General features: G+C 41.3%; 5 protein-coding genes across 7 annotated transcripts in view; 2 read left to right on the plus strand and 3 right to left on the minus strand.

Annotated features, from left to right (window-relative positions):
- Positions 1–431: 431 nt before the first annotated feature.
- Positions 432–12,269, minus strand: LOC117791967 (chromatin modification-related protein eaf-1). Of its 2 annotated transcripts, none has more exons than XM_034631913.1 (6): positions 11,990–12,269; positions 6,055–6,532; positions 3,756–5,683; positions 2,511–3,688; positions 2,350–2,451; positions 432–2,228 (listed from the first exon to the last, which is right to left on the minus strand). In XM_034631913.1, exons 2-6 carry the CDS (start codon positions 6,379–6,381, stop codon positions 1,906–1,908), a joined length of 3,858 nt encoding a protein of 1,285 aa, XP_034487804.1. In that variant the 5' UTR covers positions 6,382–6,532; positions 11,990–12,269; the 3' UTR covers positions 432–1,905. The 2 variants fall into 2 exon arrangements, with proteins under 2 accessions (XP_034487804.1, XP_034487803.1); XM_034631912.1 differs by lacking the exon at positions 11,990–12,269 and adding an exon at positions 11,294–11,611.
- Positions 12,270–13,552: 1,283 nt separating this feature from the next.
- Positions 13,553–15,308, plus strand: LOC117792146 (serine protease easter). 2 transcript variants are annotated; one of them, XM_034632155.1, is made up of 4 exons: positions 13,553–13,664; positions 13,749–13,927; positions 14,273–14,468; positions 14,515–15,308. In XM_034632155.1, exons 1-4 carry the CDS (start codon positions 13,577–13,579, stop codon positions 15,234–15,236), a joined length of 1,185 nt encoding a protein of 394 aa, XP_034488046.1. In that variant the 5' UTR covers positions 13,553–13,576; the 3' UTR covers positions 15,237–15,308. The 2 variants fall into 2 exon arrangements, with proteins under 2 accessions (XP_034488046.1, XP_034488047.1); XM_034632156.1 differs by having other exon boundaries at positions 13,554–13,664; positions 14,533–15,308.
- Positions 15,309–15,839: 531 nt separating this feature from the next.
- LOC117791681 (protein HEXIM1) lies at positions 15,840–17,382 on the plus strand. The gene is made up of 3 exons (XM_034631496.1): positions 15,840–16,007; positions 16,204–16,737; positions 16,797–17,382. Exons 1-3 carry the CDS (start codon positions 15,986–15,988, stop codon positions 17,255–17,257), a joined length of 1,017 nt encoding a protein of 338 aa, XP_034487387.1. The 5' UTR covers positions 15,840–15,985; the 3' UTR covers positions 17,258–17,382.
- Positions 17,383–17,561: 179 nt separating this feature from the next.
- On the minus strand, positions 17,562–19,568 carry LOC117791680 (cell cycle checkpoint protein RAD17). The gene is made up of 4 exons (XM_034631495.1): positions 19,470–19,568; positions 18,738–19,411; positions 18,225–18,685; positions 17,562–18,165 (listed from the first exon to the last, which is right to left on the minus strand). Exons 1-4 carry the CDS (start codon positions 19,482–19,484, stop codon positions 17,741–17,743), a joined length of 1,575 nt encoding a protein of 524 aa, XP_034487386.1. The 5' UTR covers positions 19,485–19,568; the 3' UTR covers positions 17,562–17,740.
- A 193-nt stretch (positions 19,569–19,761) lies between these two features.
- LOC117793028 (disintegrin and metalloproteinase domain-containing protein 12) overlaps positions 19,762–22,679 on the minus strand; it is a 35,057-nt gene continuing 32,139 nt past the window's right edge. The window contains exon 8 of the mRNA XM_034633398.1: positions 19,762–22,155. Coding sequence (XP_034489289.1) covers positions 20,310–22,155 — 1,846 coding nt within the window. The 3' untranslated portion in view covers positions 19,762–20,309. The remainder of the gene's footprint in view (positions 22,156–22,679) is intronic.

A 22,679-nucleotide genomic window follows, 5' to 3' on the forward strand; every position in this document is an offset into this window, starting at 1 on the left:
ACAAATCGTAGACAACAAATTATATTTTTGTGTTGTTTTGTTTTTAAAAAGAATACATTGTTATAAGCTTCACAAGAGTTTTGTTCAAGTTACTTGCAGAGAAATGAAATATGTTTTCTAATTGTTTCAACAAATGAAAACTAAGTTAAATTAATGCCAGAAGTTGAAAGGACAACGAAATATACAAAGTTATACAGAGATTTATAAGAGTTAGCCATAGAGAGATAGAGATAATATACATGTGTTTAATTATTTATATATATGTATATTTAAATATATTACAATTTATTCCACTATGTTTAAAGTACGAGTAGTTCTTCACCCATCTTTTCTAGATAGACGTCCCAAAACGAAGATCCTTAATGTGCGATGCCTAAACATAATGCAAACTTGATGCATGGGTTATATTTAAATTGTTGATTTTGTTTTTATTAAACGGTTTCTCTCATTTAATACTTGCAAAGATGACAAATGAAAAAATACAATGGATGTGGCGTGTGTGTGTGATGGGTGTGTGAACTCTGTCTGTATTTGGGATGGGTGTGTGAGTTTTGGGGCGCTAAGTGAGTTTATATTTTAAAGCGTAACAGTTTTCTTGCATGTATTTGTATTGGCTTGTGTTTGTGTATCTGTGTTCGCTTAGACTAAAGAATTTTACATTTCGGTATATAAAGTGTGTTTAATTCTATTTAATATGTAATTATTAATTTACATAAGTAGTACAAAGACCAAATCGGAAAGTAAAACCTGCTAATTGATTGGGGTTGATCGGACCCCAATCAATTTATAACTAAAATATTTATTTATGCCAACTTAAAAAAACAAGTTGCTTTTTAATTTTATTCTTTTTTTTGTTTTTCGTTTTTCGTATTTTGTAGGTTTTATAAAATTAAAGCTTACACAACTAATCTGTGTGTTTATTATGTATATATTTATATAGTTTTTTATATATGTATATTTAGTAATACGATTCGCGGTTTTAAACTATGTAGTCCCTTGTACGTTTTATGTGTATATGTATGTGTGTGTGTATATGAAAATGTGTTTTGAACCATAAACTAAATAAAACATAAAACCTTTTTTTTTCTCTTCCCTTACTCTTGTTGTTTTTGCTATTGTTATTGTTACATTTCTCATTATAATGTGGTTGGTTGGATGTATGTAAATGCGCTTATAAAATGTTTAAACAAATTCTATGCTTACTTCGAACTTAACTCTTCAATGCGTTACTTATCATTCACCTTTCCCTTTCACGCTCTTAAATTCAAATTTGTTACTAAGTTTTCCTACATATTTTTTTTCTTTCTTTTTTTCCGTGTGTGTTTCTTTGTGTTTATATAAAGCTGCATTCTAAATATCTTTCATAATTTCTTGATTTGATTTTTTTTTCATTTGTTGCACTAACTTTTAAATTTAAGTTAAGACTTTAACGCTAAAGATCCACGCGAATTTACATAATATTTTTTTTTGTGTTTTATTAATAATATATATTTTTAAAATTGTTTAAGTAATATTAATATTTTTGGGAATTTTTCTCAGAATTTTTGCATTAACACGTAGTTATTATGTGATTCATCAGATATATAAGATTGTGTGTATATACACAATAGTAAGTAGTATATTGAAGTGTATTCAAGAACTTGGGGTCAGCGAATCTGTAGAAATTTCATCGATAGCCAAAAGAAAAAAAAAGGAAAACTTGGCAAAAATGGAAAACAATTGAAAAACTTGTTCAACTTATGTTGAGAAGTGAAGTTTGATGTTTTTTCTTTTGTTTTTTCAATTTCTAATAGTATTTGTTGTTTTCGAAAGATCTTTTGAAAGTGACGAGCTGCGCGGACTCGCCCAAAGCGTGCGTACATGTATGTGTTATGGATGCGGCTAAGGCGTAGGCTCACACGAAGCTTAGATATGCACCAGGCCGCGTAAATCTGCTACGGAGGCTGCCGGCGTACAGCCACTGGAGCTGGAGCCGACAAGGCCGTTGCTGCTGCTGTTGCCACTTCCACTGCTGTCGACAAACAGCGTGGAGGTATCGATGCCGGATGTGTTGGGCGAGTTCATTACGGACGAGACAGCGTTCACTAGCAGATCATCGCCCACGTCGAGGAAATCGTTAAGAAAGGCACTGTCATGTGCCGTGCTGCCAATTGTCTGCTGCAGACACTTGAGGTTCTTATCGGCAATTTCGAGAGCACGATCCATCGCCTCGCATTCAGCTTGTTGCACTGCAGCACAGCGACGCGAAGGGCAACGACGGCAACGACAACGGCGCATGACGGAGGGGTGCACACACATTAATTAGTACAATGAAAGCCACAATTAATTCTGTTATTATGAAATACACACCGGATTGAAATAACTCGTTGAACGCATCGTCCGGCAGCGTATCAAACACATTTACCAAATCGTGTTCCTCCAGCAAATGGGCGCCATTCAATGCTATATCATCTGAAATGGAAACAAGTTAGCAATGATGTAACAGATCCTCTATGTAGGTGGACACTCACCAGCATCATTAGCGCCTATCAGCTCCGACTCCGACAGGCCGCCAAGGCCCGTATCCTCGGAGCTGGCATAGGCCGAGCTGTTCTCGCAAATGCCAAACATATGCTGACTCAGCAAACTCTCCGTGCTGGCCAAGGATGTGTTGGCATGCAGCGATGTTGCCTGCTGAATCTGGGCTCCTCCCATGGCACTTCCAAAGGCGGCGTTGAATGAGGGAAAACCACAGCTGATGCTGCTGCTGCCGCTGTTGCTGTTGTTGTTGCTGCAGTAGTTCGTGTTGTTGCTGTTGTGGTTATGGTTGTTGTTGTAGTGCAAATTGTTGTTATTGTTGTTGCTGTGCAACTCGGTACTAGCTGCCGCCAGCTGAGCCACAATTTGGCTAATCTCATCAGCCTTGAAATTGGCATTGGCCAGCGAATTGACATTGGCATCCAATTGCTGATGTTGTTGTTGCTGTTGCTGCGGTTGCGGATGTGGTTGCTGCTGCTCTGGCTCGATCTTCACCAGCTGCTGCTGCAGTTGATAATCGCTAAGCGGCGCCAACGCTGGAGGAATAATGGACAACTGTGGCATGGTCAGCACGGGTGCAGTCGGTGTGTAGGGTGTGTGCGACTTGGCTGACGACTGCGAGTTGCTGGCAATCGACTCCAGTGAGGTGGTGCTGCTCTTGCGCTGAAGCACCGCCGACATTGGCGGCAGTGTTGTCATGCTCATGACGGGCAATGAGGCGGGAGTGGATGTATCAGGCTGCTTCTTGGTACGCTTAAGCGGACGACCCACTGGATTGGCATTTGGATTCGTTTTCCGCTTGCGTTTACCACCTGCTGCCAGAGCCGATGCCGTTGCGGCGCCGGGCACTGGGCCAGGCACAGCAGGTGTGGGTGGAGGCTTGGACAGCTGCGGAACTACCTTCTCCTTTAGCTGCTGCTGCTGTAGCTGCTGTTGTTGTCTGGACTGTAGCTCCAGACCAGGTCTTAGCTGACTGTGAGCCGGACACAGCGCCAACGTGTGCAGCATATCAAAGACGGGCGTCTGACAAGCGGATCCATTCACCCGCCAAGCCACACAAGGCTGGAACAGCTGCTGTGTGCTGTTGTTGACAATGTGACGCTCACAATGCGCTGCCATGCTAAGCGTGGGTTGCTTGCAACCCGCAACCAGACAGCGATTGCCAATCCCACTGCAAAATAAGAAACATAGATGTTAGTGAAAGCTCGTTTGAAGCATGGAAAGTAGAGTTCACTTACATGCCCTGCTGTTGTTTCGCATGATCTTGGTACTTGAGCAATAGACTGTGAACGCCCTGCAAGCGTTGGCGGGCCGCACGCATGGGCAACTCCTGCAGTGGACGTGTCGAGAGCAACTGAAGTGCCTGACGCCGCAGCAGACCCTTCCGCACGGCAATGCGCTCCTCGCGATCCCGGTTGCCCAGCAATGACTGAGGCTCCATTACCATTTCCTTGACAGGACTGGCAAGCAACCAACGTGTCTGCAGGCAGTAGGGAACATCACTCAGCGGCAGAGGTTCGTTCTCGCTGAACAACACCGCTGAACCTCGTTTGGCTCCCGATGTGGGTTTGCGACGCCGCGATATTCGATTAGCCAACGCTGGATCCACCGGAGGAGGTACGTCCTCCGAGGGCTGAGCTGCTGGCAGAGGCATCTCCTTTACAGCAGCTTTTAAATTGTTTGCTTTGTTGGCCTTTCTGCAACCTGCACTTGCTGCTGTTGATCTACGCTTCGACGGAACAGCAGAATTGGCAACTTTGGAAGACATTTGTTCATTTTGGGTGCTTTTGATGGGTGCTGTTATTGCTGGTGCTAATCCTGCTATTCCTGCTGTTGGGAATTGGGGCATGAAGGCGGGTACGACAGCTCCAGATGCAGGTGATCGTAACGCAGATAGCTGCATACCCACATTGCTTAGCAGCGGAGCTGAAGATGCAGGCGATGGCGGAGTTGGCGGTGTTAAGGGTGCAACAGCTCCCAACTTCATCATTGCTGGCTGTGCTGCAATCTTAGCATCTGCTGGACCGGCTAATAGCACCGGTGGCTTTCGAAATATTACATTGACGGGTATCTCATTGAGATCGCCATTGTCATCGACAGCATCGGCGGAATGTTTCTTCTGTTCGACTGCAGCAGCCGCCGCAGCTGCAACTGTTGCTGGTCCAGTTGCCGACGTGTTGAACGCAGTCAGCGGCGGAGGATGCGTTAGATTGTAACCAGCAAACGTTTGTCGCTTGTGCAACGTGTCTACAACAATGTTGTTGTTGTTGCTATTAGAGTTCTGGCACGCCAGTGGCAAGGATTTCTTCTTCTTTAGGCATTCCACCTTCTGCAAGTGCTGCGCCAGCGTCGTATGATGAAACTTGGACGGCGGCAGTGAGCCACCCTTTGGCGGCGACATCGCACCAGCAGCAGCAGCAGCAGCTGCTGTTGCCGGGGATAGAGGCAGCACAATGGGTGACACCATCGCGGTCACAGCTGCTGTTGGCGGCGCATTTGCCGTGGGTGAGAGTAACGAGGCGGGCGATATGGGCGGACTGACCAACGCTGTGGCAACAACAATACTTGACTGTTGCTGCTGCTGCTTCTGTGTGGTATCCAATAAGAGTGGTGTTTGCCACAACGAGGGCGTGTGCGTATAAAGCGGCGGCGGTGGTGGTTGCGGTGCAGGATGCTTAGTGATCAACTTGGCCTGCTGTTGCTTCAGTTGCTGTTGTTGTTGTTGTTGCTGCTGCTGCTGTTGTTGTTGTTGCAGTTGCTGCTGTGGACGCACCACACACACGTTGGTGGCGCGTTTCGGCGACGCTTGCGACTGCAATTGCAGCGAGGACTGCAACTGCAGCTGCGACTGTGACGTTGGCTGCCTTTGAGATTGTGTGACATTATTGAAATTCGTTGTTGTTGTTGTTGTGTTTGTTGTTGTTGCTGCTGCACCTAAAGACGCCTGCGCCTTTGTTGTTTGCACTGCTGCTCTCGCTGTTGCCAAAGTTGTTGTTGCAATGCCATTCAACTGTGCAACGGACGCTGTCGTTGTTGCTGCTGCTGCCGCTGTTGCACCAACAATGCTCGACTTTTTGCCTGCAACCGTTTGTTTATTGTTGTTGTTTTTACTTCTGTTGCTGCTATTTCTGCTGTGTTGCGCTTCGTTTAGGCGGGCTCGCGATTTCTGCAACAATAACAAAACATATATACTTATTTTTGTCGGAAAACATATATACATATAAGTGTGTGTGAGGTGTGCATTGTTTACATTTTAGACCCTGTACTTTAGAAGTAAAAAGGGTCATTAAAGTAAACAATCTTCAATTTAGTACCACCTTTCAGCACAAAGAAGTGTATAAAATGAATAAGACATAAAGAATCTGTCCGCATCATTAACACGAAAGTGGTGTTTTTTCTGGTAAGATTGTTACATAGCCTGTACATATTTGTGACAAATCAAATACAGGGTCTGTCACAGTCGAGTTTTCTCGACTGTAGTCTTTTCATTCAACTTGGTTTCGTGTTGCCTTGACTCGACTTAACTTGGTCTTTTACCTGTGCATTAAATAAAATTGGCGGTGTCGCTGCAACGGTCTCTGTGAATACATATGGATCCTCAGGCGTATTCGTTTTGCCGGCTGCAACTCCAACTCCGACGCTCCTCTCCACATCCACTGTCACTGGCGTCGTTTTTGTTGCTAATTTAGCTAATGTTGTTGTAGTTGTAGTTGTTAGTGTTAGTGTTGCTGCTGCTTCTGTTGCTGCTGCGGTTGCAGCTAGTGTTTGTGTTGCAATGCGCTTTGTTGCTGCTGTGCTTTTTGCTGTTGCTACTGTTGTTGTCGCTGTTGCTGTAATGAATCTTGACGCTTGCTGACATGACATGTCCAATTTGAAGTCGACGCCGTTGTTCTGTTTCTGTTTCTACTGTTGCTGTTGCTGCTGTCGGTGTTGTTGTTGATGGTGGTGTTAGTGTATTGCGGCTGCTCTGTTTGTATTTATGTATGTATTCGTCGCCTTACTTTTGTTATTTGATCTGCAATAGATAACACAATCCGTTAGCTTAGTAATTGAAAGTCAGAGAAACCGCTGTTGTTGCTGATAAGCAAAGAGCAGCCTTCTCGAGGGGCGTTGTCACGTGTTTTCTGCCTCTGCCTCTGTTGCTGTCGCTGTCTCTGCCAATTGCATTGCGAAAGCTTGCAAACACACACACACAGACACACATTCTCTCTGACTCACCAACACTCACTCACTTACATAGATACATATATGCGCACATGTGAAACGCATTACATTAATAATAAACACAATGACTCAATTGTAAATGTGTTTACTCTGCAGAATATACGACTGTTAAAAATACCCTGCCTGCATATTGTGCTCTTTCATATCATAAAATTATATTAGCAAATAATCTTTAGGCTCTGCTTGACAAACGGCATTAATAAAAGTTTACTTCGATAATGCATTAATCGATATAACGGCAATCGATAACCATATGTACCTATACTAAAAGGCGATAAGATAACAGAACGTCAACATTAAATACGTGAATACCAAATAAATAATTTCAAAAATATCCAAATACAATCATTACTTTATAGGGTATTAAAAACAAACTTCATTGTCGAAATTAAATAAATGTACATATTTGTTTACGTTTCACGGTAAGACAATTCAAGCGAATCGTCAGCTTTCTTCTTTGCGGTTGCCTCCACCACCCTCCCCCTTCTCCACCCCCTCAGCATTCTCCTCTGCAAATCGTTGGGGAGAAGACAAAGCAATCGCAGAATGCTGATAATAAAATACAAAGCAAAATTCGCAATTATTCAAAAATAATAAACTCTCACACACAGACAGTCTGTGTGCACTGTAGACACCCAGACATTCACACATTGGGGCAAAACTGTTTTTATCGCAAACGAATTTAGCAACAACAAAACGCGCACATAAATTTGCATGCCAAACGAAAATTGAAAAATGGGAACAAAAACAACGTAGCGTATATGTACATACATATATGTACAGATGTATGTGCTATAATCAAAATAAATAAAACAATCAGCACAGCACAAGCAAAATAAACGAAACAAAACATAAAGGAATGCCGTAGTTAAAAGTGCACAATAAAACTTGGAGTATTATTTCACATTTTATTAATAATGGAAATTGTGAAATAATGTACATATGTATAGTATATAGTATGTATGTGTTTTTAGTCTTGCGTGGACCAAAATTATGTTTTAAGTATAATTGATTCTTTGATTCTATGAAATTTTGAAACTCCCGCTCCTAACAAGAGTTTTATAACCAATCTTGTCAGGATCGGACTAAGAACACTGAAGATATGCTTACAATAACATGCAAACAATTAAAAAACAAAATACATTTTTCGACTCAAATTAACTTTATAACTATAGTTTCTTGGTAAAACCAATCTTAATAATTTAACTACATAGATTCTTGAATAACTTCTACGTACGTATTTGCAATAGTTAGAAAACTGGTAAGTTATCTTATAAAATTTAAAATATAACAAACCGGAATATACACTTCAAAAAAAATTAAATAATCTAATCATTTATAATGTATCGATACACAATATGTGATGTAATTTCTAAAAGTAAATGTCAACATTCATCGTCCAAATGCGAGTGATATTACCAATTATGATTATGATAATTGCAAGTGCTCAAGACTGGCAGTATTAAAGTAATGTTGGTTTACTGGTTTTGCCAGTTATTACTGCAGTTTTATTGTTTTCATTAACATTGATTAACATTATAATAATGCAATTGAGTTGAATTTCATTCGGATTTGAATGGAGTCAATAAATGTCATAGGTACTCCCAGATTGAGCTGAATTGCATTGCTTACATAAAGTTTGTTTACATTTCCGAGAAAGAAGGAAATGACGAGCAAAGCATTAAACAAGATCCATCTACCCACGCTTACGTATGCGGGACCTAACATGACGGGTAGGGTATAAGAGTGTACGTGACAGTTTTGTTTATTATTCATGCACTGTGGATTGACGACAGCGCTGAGCGATGAGGTGGAGACTGATAGAGACGCATAGACAAAGACAGATATAACCATATAAAAAGAGATAGAGTGGGGACAACAATAATATCCACTACGGAGTACGGCATTGAATTTTTTAAGGTTAAAACTTCGCGAATATGTTCAAAACAGAAATCAAACAAAAATACACTCAAAGTCAAATACACACACAACGTATATGTATATGTACTGAAAACATATACAACAACACCTAGGCAAAGGTTTTTGATCCTAAGCCGCAAGAGAAACTTGTGGCAATAACAAAAACGAGAAAATAAAAAATAAAAAGAACAACAACAATAACAATGTATTTAGCGTACACATAAAAAAGAACCAAAGAAACATTCCGATAATTGCAAATAATGACTATAGTATAGTGACTATACTGATGTTTGCTGCTGTTGCGGCTTTGGTTTCCGCCGAGTCCATCTTTGTCTTTCTCTTCTGCTTCTTCTTCTTATACGAGACACGCCATCGACGGACTTTGCCTTTTTTGGAGTTAAATGTTAACTGGTTTTGTTAGCTCAGTTTTGTTCAGAGCGTTTGGAAACGCTTGAATGCTGATAAGGCAGCGACAATAGAATAGGCTAACCAACTATTGTACAAGCCCAAAAGACAAGACAAAAGAAGTCAAACCAACAACAAGTACAAGACTTGGCAATTGACTGAGGAAAACGTGTAGAAACCAAATAAAACCTTGCGGATGCTTCACGATCACAAATAGAATGGGCTTTTTTTTGTTATCTCTTCTTTATAATGGTAAATACCTGGAACTAAGCTGACTAATCAAATGAAATATGTACTCTATTCTTAACCTTTGAATGATCTTTGATAGCCAAGACAGATTTAATGTATAAAAGTGAATGCTTACTGATTTATTATTATTATATTTTGTAAACTGAATAAAGTAGAGTTGTTTGATTGTGAGTAAATATTATAACAACTGCTCAGCAATCAAATGAACAACTATTAAATAGCAGGAAAATGTGTATTCTTATGAAAATACCTGGGAATAGGATAACAGATGCGAAACAGGTATAACTGAGCTTAGGTATGAAGGTTTGTGATCCCTGACTGCTTAAGTACATATGCGACCTTTTCGAGAACTCTCTTGGTAGAATGTGAAGAAAAGTCTCGCTGAGATCGTTTCCCAGATGCTTGCTTATCATTGTATGTGTGTGAGGAGTGCGTGGTGCAATGCCTTTGGAATATGCATGTTGTTGTTGATGTGCTGCAGAAGCGACTCAAAGGTCTGCTGGTTAAACGAGCTACGATCCATGCAGACAGATCGACAGACGGCCAGATAGTTTGTCTGTCTGTCGCTCAGGCAGGCAGGCAGAAAGCCGGTTGAGAGGTTAATTACGAGAGCAAAGCGTTCGCGTCGTTACGCTTAACGCTCAGCAACAACAGCGAATGAGATCTACAACAAACAACAGACATGCTAAATTGTAGTTGCCAACAAACATAACTAGCTTGTATTAAACTAAAATGTTTTATAAATACACATATGTATGTACATACAGACATGTACACATATGCGGTTGGAAACGCTCGAGGAATTAACAAAGAACTGTCGTTCTTTTGTATCATTTTATAGAAATGTGTATGGGCATGGTGATGATAAAGAGAAGTGCAGGGAAGAGGAGAGATGAGCTCTGGAACAGCAGCCGTGTCGTGGTTATTGACGCACAACTGAAATTACAATGAAATGCTTACACACACACACACACACACACATATTGCAAGTGCAGGAAAACCGAACCCGTTTGCTTCCTTCATAACCGGAAACTGAAGGCTAAATGTGCAAAAGAAAAGGCAAAAAATATAAATATAAATAAACGAATGTCTGCATGCACATGTCTGTATGTCTGTATGTGTGTGTAGAAATGCATATGCATATGCATATGTTCATAATGTCGACCGCAACGAGACGGAGACTGTGCCAAAACGGCAGATGGAAGCAAAGCGAAGAGCGCCAACTGCTCAGTCTGTCTGTTTGTCAGTCTGCCAGCGTGTAGGCCGTGAACGCCGTTACTCTTCCCACTTCACTTTGCCGCACTACACTATGCTTCATAATATTACACTCTACTCTTTGTTTTCGTTTTATCACTTGTGCTTACACTCACAGTATTCCATGTAACTACGAGTATGTATATACATACGTATATAATTACAGAAAAGTGTTTCTATTTCACGGTCTAAACTTCAGATTTTGGCAACTCACTCATTCGCACACACACACACACATGAGCACAATCGCGATCGTCATGATGACTGTTGCGAAACGTAATTATCATCGCCTGGCACTGCAGAGCATACGCACACACATATATCCGTATCTGGGTGTGTGATGGTAAATCGGTAATAAACAAACCAACAAAGCAAAACAAAACAAATTATGAATTCTCGTGTAAATGAACTTTTGGGGTGTTAAAAGGAAAGCGGTTTGCACCACTTTTGTGTTTGTTTATCATATCGTTGTTGGGTTTTGCACTTGTATTCGTCGGCACTTGAATTTATCTTTATATGTATAGCGCACTCCAAATTCGTCGTTGCCGGCATTTTTATACGTTTTCTTTATTTCCAGCCGTTTGTTAAGGCGGTGGCGGCGACGTCGCCCTTTTTTTGTTCTTCCTTTTTCTTTCACTTCGTTTCAATCACACACATGTACACAGGGAGAGAGACACACCCATACTAGCGCAATCAACACGAAATCGTCGTTGCACTAAGTTACCTTGTAATTGCACTTGTGTTTCTTTTCCTATTTAAATAAGCACTATAACCAAATTGTTCTTGTGTCATTGAACATTTCTTGATAATCAACGCGTCTTTCTTTCTTTATTATATTCGCCGTTCAAACTTTGTTTTTGGCGTTGATTTGCTGCAAAACAAGAATGCGTCACAAGCAGCAGCGCATACAAACATACACACACTCACGCAAAGATACAAGAGCAGCAACAAACGAGAGAAAAAATTTACCCAACCGTCTGATGACGAGTCAAACGTCAAACTGGCGCCGGAGCGACGCTCACAATATCTTGGATTTGTTGTTTTTAAGTACCCTCCCAAGTGCAGGGTTGTCAGCATACCTTACAATATGTTTTGAAACGAAACTTTACGTGACCTTTCGTTAAAATTTTTTACTACTATTTGGAACATTTACTTAAATATAAAATGTCAAAATCTTACTTCCATTAAATCATTAAATATTGTTTAAATAAACTAATTCCAAAGTTCATTTAAAATGTCGGCAACCCTAGCCTACGTTTGCTTTTCCCGCGCTCTTTGCTTCTGTTTGCACACATACACATTCTATTCAGCGCTCTCTCATATGCATACATGCATTTTAGCGCTCGCAAAATCACCAACACACTCGCGCGCACACATCCATACATAGACAAGATACATTGCCAATTACGCCAGCACAGACCTGGGAATTTTTTGCAGAAAAAAATTTTTCTTCGCACCGTAATCACAATTTCAAATGCAATTTTCGATCTGAAATCTTATAGCTGCCAACTCAAGACGATCGCTTAGCTGTAGAAAAATCTTTATTGTTACACTTTATTGTGTTTTTGTTGATTGGGCATCAATTTAAATGCGTTTTTATTTAATTTATTTTTCCACGATATTTAAGCGTGTGTGCGCATACGTGTTAACACATACAACGACAGAGTTTAACATTTTGCTGAACTGCTATTATCAGCGTTAACACCTCTAATGAAAATTGCCTACTTTAAATATAAAAAAATATGATTTTGTTATTCGTTAAAAATTTTATAATAATTGGTTGAAATAGCAGTTGATTTGCTTAAACCTGTGTAAAGGTTTATTAGAAATGTGAAATGGATTAAATTTGAAGCTGAATCGAAACCTCTTTGAGAACAGTTTATAACAGAAGCATAACATAGCCAGTTTCTGTTAAATTTAAATTTAAGAAACGCAAATGGCAAACTGCAAAAAGATCAATAAAAAATTAATAATTTGATGAAAATTAAAATTTAGAAAGTAGACAAAATAAAGGTAAACATTTTAATGAAGGTACATAGTTCGTCAGCCCTCGGGAAGAGAAGTTAGAAAATTGAATTCTAAAAAAAAAAAAAAAATTAATTAAAAAATTAACAAAATTCTAAAAAAAAAATATATACATAATTTTACAAAACTCTATAAAATCCAATAAAAAATGTCCGAAAACGGGTACAAAAAATGAAAAATACCCAATGTCGGAATCTAATCAAATCAAACCAGATCGGAAACTTTTACCGGATGGGCAGCCCCCGAGACGCCGGCGGCAAAAACGGGACTTTTTCGACCAATTTTGAATGAAGATGGCGGCGGACAATAAATTAATAACTTGATGAAATAATAAAATTCGAAATTAATTTTCATAAAAGACAGAATTTTAATGAAGGTTTGAAGTTCCCCACCCCAAGATGACAGTAATTACAAAGTTAATTCTATAAAAAATATATTAGACAACATTCTAACAAAACATCTGCAAAAATTTATAAATTATAGCTTTAAAATTATGAAAAAAAAAGTACTTTTCCAAGTTACTATTTTAACAAAATACCAAAATTGGTACACTTGCCAGATCGAAATTTTACTGGTTAAATTTCTTTGGGGCGGGTGGCAGCACTTTGTTACAACACGCCGCGTAAAACAAAAAAAAAAAACGTTCGTTTTCAATAGGAGAAAAAATAGTTTAAAAAAAAAGTGCCAGCGCTGACAAATGCAGGAGCCTCGAGATCATGTCCTTAAAGACGGAGATTCTATTGGTGTCTTACGATGCATTGATATCAGAGCTTACGGACGCCTCAAATCTTAAATCATTAGTTCCACTCAAACAATTAACTCAATTCGTAATGCTATGTTATGAGCGACTGTTACGTTATCTGGAACATCGTGGGGACTCACAACTCGATCGATCGCTCGCTTTAACAGTTGCCCTGTTTTATATGTATAAATATATTCCAAAACACAAAACCCAGTTCAGTATCTGTTAAGTCGGCGGAGCATGGGAATTAATTTATTGCGAGACATGTTAGCAACAACTCTGCTTCTTGCTGTTGTTGTTGTTTGCTCATTGACATTGAGCGCAAATGGTAATTATTATAATGGGAAACTTGAAAACTGGTCATCTGAACTTAAAACTGGAAATGCCATTATCACTATCATTGTCTCTCCAGGCCAACGACAGGGCGACTGTACGTCGATAACGACAGACGGACGGGTTCTAGGACAATGCACGCCTGTCCGTCAATGTGAATACTTCATGAGGATTCTGACGGCTAAAGTTGTTTCCCAGTCGGATCGCAATCTGCTGCGTGATAATCGGTGTCATCAACAAAATGACAATGATGTTCAAGTAGGTCGCAAAATTCAATATGAATTTAATACAAAAAATTAATTCAGCGTTGTCCGTCTATCAACAAGTCCCAAATTTTTTTTTTGTATAAATTTTATATACAGTGGCTCCCAGCTTATAGAAACGATCGGTTTAAATTCCACGTTTAGAATGAAAAGCTTTGTTGTTTCTGGAGATAACTCAGCAAACTTACAGATTGTGTATAGGTTATTGTCTTATAAACAAATTTGGATTAAATCGGACTTCTATTATCAAATTGTTATAATACAAACGATCAGTTGAAAACTGAATTTGGGGTGGAAAGAAATCTTTCATTATTGTTGTATCCCAATTTGTACTCTACAGGTGTGCTGTCCATTGGAGGCTGGCAATAACAAGTGGATTAGCGGCTCTGTGGCACAACCAGGAAGAGATGCACTGGGAGCACTGAGGCATCCTCTACTGCCCTTGGAATGTGGCGCCGTCAAATGGGAGCGTTCTAATGATACAGACACCAAAATCAAAGAGTATCCCTGGTTGGCACTCATCGAATATTTGAAACGTATGTAAATCACCATGACATTCGGCCAGCTCTTATCTCTTATCAGCTACTTTCAATGACGCAGCAAATCAGGAAAAGCTTCATGCTTGTGGCGGAGTTCTCATCAGTATACGTTATGTCCTAACGGCTGCTCATTGCGTCTCAAGTCGATCAATTATCAACTCGGGTTGGGAGATACATGCGATCCGACTCGGAGAATGGGATACGGTGACGAATCCGGATTGCCAGGTAAATGGAGCATCAGGGAATGTCGATTGTGCACCATCGTATCAGGATGTTCTTGTTGAGGAAGTCATAGTGCATCCACTTTATAATAAAGACGCCGCCAGTCAAACCAACGACATTGCCATGGTACGACTGCGTGATCCTGCCCAACTCAGCGACTATGTGCAGCCCATCTGTCTGCCCAACAAGCAACTGCGAGCCGATGAACTGGAGCAACTGGTCACTGAAGTGGCCGGTTGGCAAGCGAAGTCCACCTCGAGGCCGAGAAAAAGCCAAGTTACTGTGACGTCAATCGAGCAATGTCAGACTCAATATGCGGCTCAAAATATTCGCATTCTGGCATCCCAATTGTGTGGAACCGCCAATACAAACGAGTGCCATGGCAATTCCGGCGGACCCCTCATGTTGTTCAAGAACGATGCCTATATCCTTGGAGGTCTACTCTCATTCGGCCCGGTTACGTGTGCGACACCTGGCTGGCCGGATATCTACACACGGGTCGCATCTTACATCGATTGGATACATGAGAATCTGAAGCCTTAACTTATACATTTTAATTATTTCCAGTGATAATGCAAAATGAATTTTCCTAAAAATACAGTTTAAATAAATACATTTTCTATAGACTACCTTAATTTTAATTTAATACTCACATATTTTTCGTACCTTTGTTTTTATAGATTATTTTAATTATTAAAAATTTATGATACTATCCATTGTTATTGAGATTGAAAAATTGTCTTGAAACCGCAGTTTTCCTTAAATACATTTTCTTTTACCTTTAACTTTTTAAATTAAATTAAATTTTAAAAAGTATACATTTCTACTAACTAACTTAGTAATTTTAATCTGAATCTGCATTGTTTAAAACTTGAACTTGTTTTATAAATTTTCTAAAGTTTATCAGTCAGATTATCTCTAAAAAAAATTACAGTTATTGTTGATCAAAGTAATATTCTTGCTACTACCGTAGTATTTTATACTTTTTTTTTGTGATAGATATCTAAATCTAGGCTTATAAATTAAAACTTATTTTACAAATTATTTAAATTTATCAATCAGTTTATCCGATTGTGATTAATATCTGAAACATCGATATATTGCAGTATCGATATCGATACTGATTAGCTGCAATTATCGATGTGCTCAATGTTTTTAGCAATCCCTTTTATACGCGCTGCAAGTGCTCCAACAGTCCAGTCTTGAAATATACTTCTCGAAGGTTTTTATTCGCGAAAATACATAAATTTGTGCTGAAATTTAAGTTCAACTAGTTTGTGAACTAATTCGTTATGGCAGAAGCTGCAAAAACAGGTAAAATGCTTAATAAAGTCGAGTGTGAAATACGTGCAAACAAAATTTCCATTCGTGCGTATGTAAGCGACAATGGCGACTATCTTATTGGCTGACATCGATAGGTTTCTGCATCTGCTGCACAGAGTTGCAATCGATTAAAGTTCTTATCGCAGCCGTTAAAGCAGTATGATTTAAATATAAATACATTTTACAGAAAGTGCCCATTGTGGTTCATCTCAAAGGCGCAAGCATCGGCGTGGCAAGAAATCAAAAATGGTTCCAAAGAAGACAAAGAATCAATATCCGGCTTGGAAACTGGACATGCTGCCAACGTCGACCGGGAATGGTACCACAGGCACCGGGAGCAGTAGTTCTCGTACTAAATTAGTGCGTTCGCGCTCATTGCTTGTACCCTATAACACGAACCGCTTTCTTATGGAGGAGCACATGTCCGAGTTGCCCAAGGATGACTTCGACGATAATTGCTTTGGATCACAGACCGAGGACCAGGAATTGTTTCTGTCCAAAGAGTTCTCTAATGTGTACGAGCGTGCGCGCCTTGAGCGACTGGAAACTATGAGCAAGCAGGAGCTCATACAGGAGTGTCTTCAAATTGAGGATCGCTATTCGAAGGATCAAGGGCGTCAACGTCAGCAGAATCTAAATGCACAGAATATATCCAAGGAGTATGGTGCTAAAATACGAGCACTGGAGGACAAGATACGTGAACTCATGCGGGAAAATCAAAGTAAGTTGATGTCTTTGTTTGAGATCAAATGGAATTTCAAGTGCTTTTCTCTTTTTTAGTACTGCGATCTCATTTCATTCGCTCGCGGTCGCCAACTATTACGGCAGCAGCAGCTGCAGCCGCGTCTCCGCCCTCGGCAGCCGCGCCCACCGCAAGTGCTGCTTGTGAGCTGCAGGCACCCATGGACTCTTCCAGCGAGGATAGCGAAAGTGATAGCAGCAGCTCAACATCCACAACCACATCCAGCTCCTCCTCGAGCAGCGAGGGCCATGAGATTGGTGTTGCCGGTTTAAACATTGCCAATGGCCATGTGGAACGCAGTGTACATCGGCACAGACACAGTCACAGTCGCAGTCATTCCCGTTCTCCCAACCTGGTTATTGGTGCCCCGTTAAATGGACATGCAAACGAGGAGGAACGCTTGAACCTCCTGGATGCCAGTCGCATGGAAGAGGATGATGACAACTCCAGTGAGGATGCCAAGAACGATGCCGATGCAGTAGACGAACCACCCAAATAAACTATACTCTCTTAATCCACCTGTGTAAATAGACGACTCATTAATTGTGCTAGACCAGTTGCATGATATCGAGATATCCCAATTCCCCGCTTAGTAATAAGTATGTGATTATGGCAGAAAGACAACCCTGAACTCTTTTATTTTTACACATTTGATTAAGGAATTTGAAACAACTCAAAATCAAAAGCACAATAAATTTTATACTTTTAAGTAGTTTTTGCTGTAATCAAATACTTTAAGTACCCAGCATCCGCCAAATCTTCTTTTAATATATCGCGCGTTAATTTTACACTTACACTTTACATATAGTATGCTTAAGATAGCCAGTAGCTTGACAATTTTATTGAATATTAAATTTTATATAGAGTACATCCGATTTTTAAATGAATAAAATGTTGAATTGTAATATTGAACTTAAGCCAACGACAGATTCCAACAATTACTTTAGGTTAAATTAAATAATTATAAAATATTTTAATTTGACTAGGACCCTTTGCTGGCGATGATCTTGACAAAGGAACTATATTCGCTGGCGTATAGACTTCTGGAGATGCCTGTATATGTACTGCCCAGCAGCTTTTGCTCCGCTGCCGTCAACTGAGGTTGATTGGTGAAACGCTTGGGACCACGCACAGGCATCCAACCACTGACGGGCGCCACATTGGCCACCATGCAGCCACGAACGGCGACAGTGAGTCCCACTAGCGCCATGGAATCGTCTCGATACTCTTGGAGCAGCATATCCGCCACTCCAATATCGTTGACGGCATCCTTAACATTGGCAATATCTAGGAAATGGGGCAGGTAGTTGGCATGTATAAAGTTGACAAAGTTTTTGGGCTCCGTGCTAAAGGCTTCAGATATATCTTCAGGACTATGCAGGAGACTTTTGTTCTTATGTTCATTAACTGCAAAATAATGAACATTAATAAAAGACTAAACAATTACAATTAGTTGTACAAATTACATTTGGGATTGAAGACGCGACCGAGCGCATGCATCATGGTAATGGATTCATCTCTTCCAATGGACTTCAAAGTGTTTGTTGCTTTTTTTTTTCGACCTTTGCTAGGTGCAGTTACATTTAGCTGCTTGGTGGCCATGACAGGAGCACCTTTAAGCGAGCCGAAGTGAAGATTGATTAGAGCACTTCGTATGTCACCCTGAGCACACACTACAATCGAGTCCATCACATTTTGAGTGGGCAGCTTGTACAAGGGCTTGTGCTGTTCCTGCTGCATTAATGTGCCAAAGCGTTTCATTGACTTTTGCATAATAGTCGAAGCAATGGAATTAAAGGTAATGTGCTCAATGCGAAGTTTGGCTTTCAGTTGATCCGTGAATAGCTTGTAACTTATGTTAAGAATCCTCGACTTGCTGTCGGCCACTATAAAGACCAGCGGTGACTTGCCATAGTTCGCATACTCGCTAAAAAGTTGACGTGTTAATCGGAATGAAATGATTGCTACAAGTTACTTACTCCAGCAGCTCTTCAAACGTCGAGGCTGCATCCTTTAGCAGCACATTTGGAAAGTCCTCAACCAGGATAAGACGTTTGTTTTGAGTTGCCAGCAACGATTTGTAACGTGAAGCACGTAACAGAAAGCTCTTGAAGGCCTCCAGCTGTGAGCCCATATAGGAATTACCAGTAGCCTGATCCCCTAGTGCACCGATTTCCTCACAGTCAATGGGATTAATCCATTCCTGCAACTCGTAGCCAAACTCCTGCGCCAAGACACGCAGTGTCGCAGTTTTACCAGATCCTGCTGGTCCAGTGAGCAGACAGATTTGTGCAGGAAATTTAGAACGCAACGCTTGGCAATGGCGGAGCCAGTTGCGCACTTCATCTATTTTCTTTGGATGCACAGCCAGATCGTCACTTGTGCTGGGCGCAAAACTCTCCATCCAATTGTCGCTCACTGTTGGCGCTATTCCATTAGCTTGACTCTCAGCGGGATATGCTTCGGTTTCCCCGTCCAGCGTAAGATCCACAACTGTCGTTGTAGTTGTTAGTGTGGAATTTCCTTTCTTTTGGATTTTCGACTCTGAGGCTGCAGCGGCGCTTGCGCTTCTGGTGCGCTTGACGGGCACAGCTTCTAAATTGCTCTTTGGTGCCATATTTAGTTGACTGAAGGCGGATCTTACCCATGGTTTCTGTGCACATATAATATCAATAAATTGTGTATTTTTAACTTGAATTAAAATTGTTTACCTTTTTTGCGCTCATTTTTCTCGTTATCGATTTATGTAAGTATCGATAAGGCGCCCACACACTACAAGCATATGGGATACCATCCGTTCCAAAGGCTGCCACCCAGTTAAATTTTCCGATCTGGCAGACACAATTTAAGCAAACATTTATTTTTGCCACCACTATACATAAAATGATGCGGATTAGAGGTTGTGGTGCAGCGAAAGGGAATCGTTTCAGTGCTGCCTAGTCTTTAAATGTTAACGATTCAAGTTCGAATAGATTTAAAGTAACAAAATAAAATGTATGTAAATTAAGAAAAAAAATATAAATCGAGTTTATTTCGTTATTTATTCGTTTTGAAAAGTCGCAAGTGCGCTTTACAACTGTACAACATTATTATAACGTTACATTTAGGATTATGTGGACTATTTTGCATTGAGAATTCTTTTAATTTTAGCTGCACACTTTGCACATTTTGTGACAATTTAACTTCTTTGGTTTTTATTTACAAAAGCAAATAGCATATACATAAACAATTAAACATGTAATATATATATATAAATATAATGAGTAAGCATATAATATAACTATATACGTACATACAATATGTATATCATTAAAATTTCATACACTGCACTTAAAATAATTCATTGAGATACTAAAAGCACGTAAATTAAGCAACGCCTTAGAGCTAACTAGAGGGATATCTATAAAGGAATGAATATCATTAACGACGGTGCGGGATTTGGCGTCGCTATATCTCGGTAATCAGTGCCAAATGTAATTTGATTGTGTCTAGCCTAACTTATAATATACAAAAGTCATAGGCGGTAGCTCTTCCTCTTTCTATCTATCTATCTACTTTCGCTGCTCGAACCGCTGCGTCAGCGATGCAATGTTTGCGGACGCTTTCACTGTGGGCGGAGTGGGCGCGGCTGCCGCTGTTGCTGACGCTGCGGTGCCCGGCACACGCCTTGTCAGTCCGCTGCTAAACGATGGCTTGGCCGAAAGCGGCTTGGGTTTCTGTATGGTGGCCGATGGCGTCGATGCCATTCCGTTGGGCAGTGTTTTAGCTGTCTTCGTGAATGATTTGGGACGGGCAGCGCTTGCACTGCGCACCACTTGACCGGTGGAGGATGCAGCAATCGGAGGCTTAGCACTGCTGCCTTTGGACGTATTTGATGATGTTGTCGCTGATGCTGGTGCTGGCGCTGGCTTGAAGCTGGAGAATGCTCGTGTGGGCGAGATGTCCGATCGAGTTGGTGCCACACGCGCCACAGGTGTATTAAGCGGCGGTGCACGAAGATATGTGGACGTTGCAGCAGCTGGTTTATCCTCTGCATTGCCAGAGTTGCTGTTCCGATTGCTTCCTGCCGGCTTCGGTGGTGCCGGACGCTGTGGACTTCGCGGCGTCTCGGGCTGTTCCTCCTCGGCAGCTGATGGTGTCGTCGCCTTGCCCGAGTAGATGGAATCGCCTCCGTTGAGCTTCTCAAACTCATTAACAATCTCTCCCAGCAGCCCCATGTCACCGGTGCTGACATTGCTGGCCAAACTGGCAACGAGATCACTGCGCTTTAGGGTCTGTGCCGCCGGCGGAATCTCGTCAATAACCGAGTAAATGTCATCGTTGGAAGCAGTCGTTTCCGCCTCCACGAATTCACAGTCGTCATAGTTGTTCTCAGTGGTCTTTTGTGCCGTTGCCACGGGCAGCTGATATCCCGATGAGGTTGTGGAGTTAGTCTTCTTCACCAGGGGTGGGGGACGTGGCGGTGGCGATTTGGGACGTGAACCGGCTGTGGCAGCGGCAGCAAGGCCAGTGGCTGTGCTCTTAGGACGAGCTGCTCCCGGCGGGGATCTCATCGATCCGAATGTCTGTACCTGCGTCTTCTTGGTGGGCGAGCGCATAGATTGAGTGCGCTTTACTAGATTCTTGGTTTCCTCCTCCCGTGGAGTCGTCTCTGAGTCCGAGTTGGAGGACTCTGCGTGCAGAGGCATTGGAACTGGCATCGGTGCGGATATTTCAAGAGTTCGCAGACGCTCGCGATCAATGTATGTCTTCTCCTTGAGCGGCGGCTTCTCTTCCTTCTTCAGGAATGAGGCCAGGCGTCGTATGGTGCCATCTCGCTTAATGTTCAGCTTGGGATCAGCGTGCAGTGGCACTGGAGGTGCAGGCGCTGATCGTTTAGGTGAAAGATCTCCATCGCTGCCTACAAGTTCCATGGCCAATGTGCTCGAGTCGAGGGTTGGTGTCGATATTATTGGCCGTGCCGTCGAGCCAGGATTGGGAGGTGGCAATGCGGGCGCTGCACGTGGCAAGGTGTCGCCTCTCTTCTCCACTGGCTTGACCACTGGTGGAGGCGGTGCACTGCGTTGTGGCACCCCAGTACTCTCCACCTGCACAGTGGGCTGAACAAATGCCACATTGGGACCACTGTAGTTGCTTGTCGGCGAGCTCGCATTGTTCAGCGGACGCAGCGTGAATCCCTTGAATTTACCAAACATTCCCGCTCCCGTATTCCCAGCGACGGCGACGGTGGTGTCACTCGAATTGCTGGGCGACTTGAGCAGCGCCGAGTTCATGTCATCCGAACTGCTTGGCGTCGATTTGGGCAGGCCAATTGCTCCAGCCCCACCTCCAGGTGGACCATTTCCATTTGGAACTGAACGCACTGTCGGTTGTTTGTGGCCACTGGCGGTTTTCAAGCTGCAATTGACACAAGAGGGGAATTAGACGAGGAATAGATATTGCGTGTAAGTGTCTTTGTGTGTGTGTGTTACATACCAACAAATATCAGTGCAAGAAGGACCAAACCAACACCAGCGAATAAAGCAAGGCTTAACATAAACAGAACATAAACATGCAGCTAACAGCGTCTTAACAGCAGTTTTATAGACAGCAGCTATTTATGCTAAGCAAACAAATTATTCTCATACAAAAAAGTTAATGACAAATGTTAATCAGGCAACAAAACCAACACCAATTACATGTGAAATAATATTAAAACAAAGCATTTATTTATTTAAATTATAATAATTAAATTAACTGAAATAAAAGAGCTTAGAGCCCTGGTTAAGTAGAATAACACAAAATAAAGTAAATGATGGTGAAGGTGATAAAATAGAGGTGGAAGTGAAGGAAGTAAATAATATAGGAGGAAGACAGAGAAAAGAGGTGAAGGAAAATTACGAGGAGTAAATGTAATGAGGTTAAGGAAAATGAAATAAAAC

Source organism: Drosophila innubila (genome assembly GCF_004354385.1).
Source record: "Drosophila innubila isolate TH190305 chromosome 3R unlocalized genomic scaffold, UK_Dinn_1.0 2_E_3R, whole genome shotgun sequence".
In the NCBI taxonomy this organism is placed as follows: Eukaryota; Metazoa; Arthropoda; class Insecta; order Diptera; family Drosophilidae; genus Drosophila; species Drosophila innubila.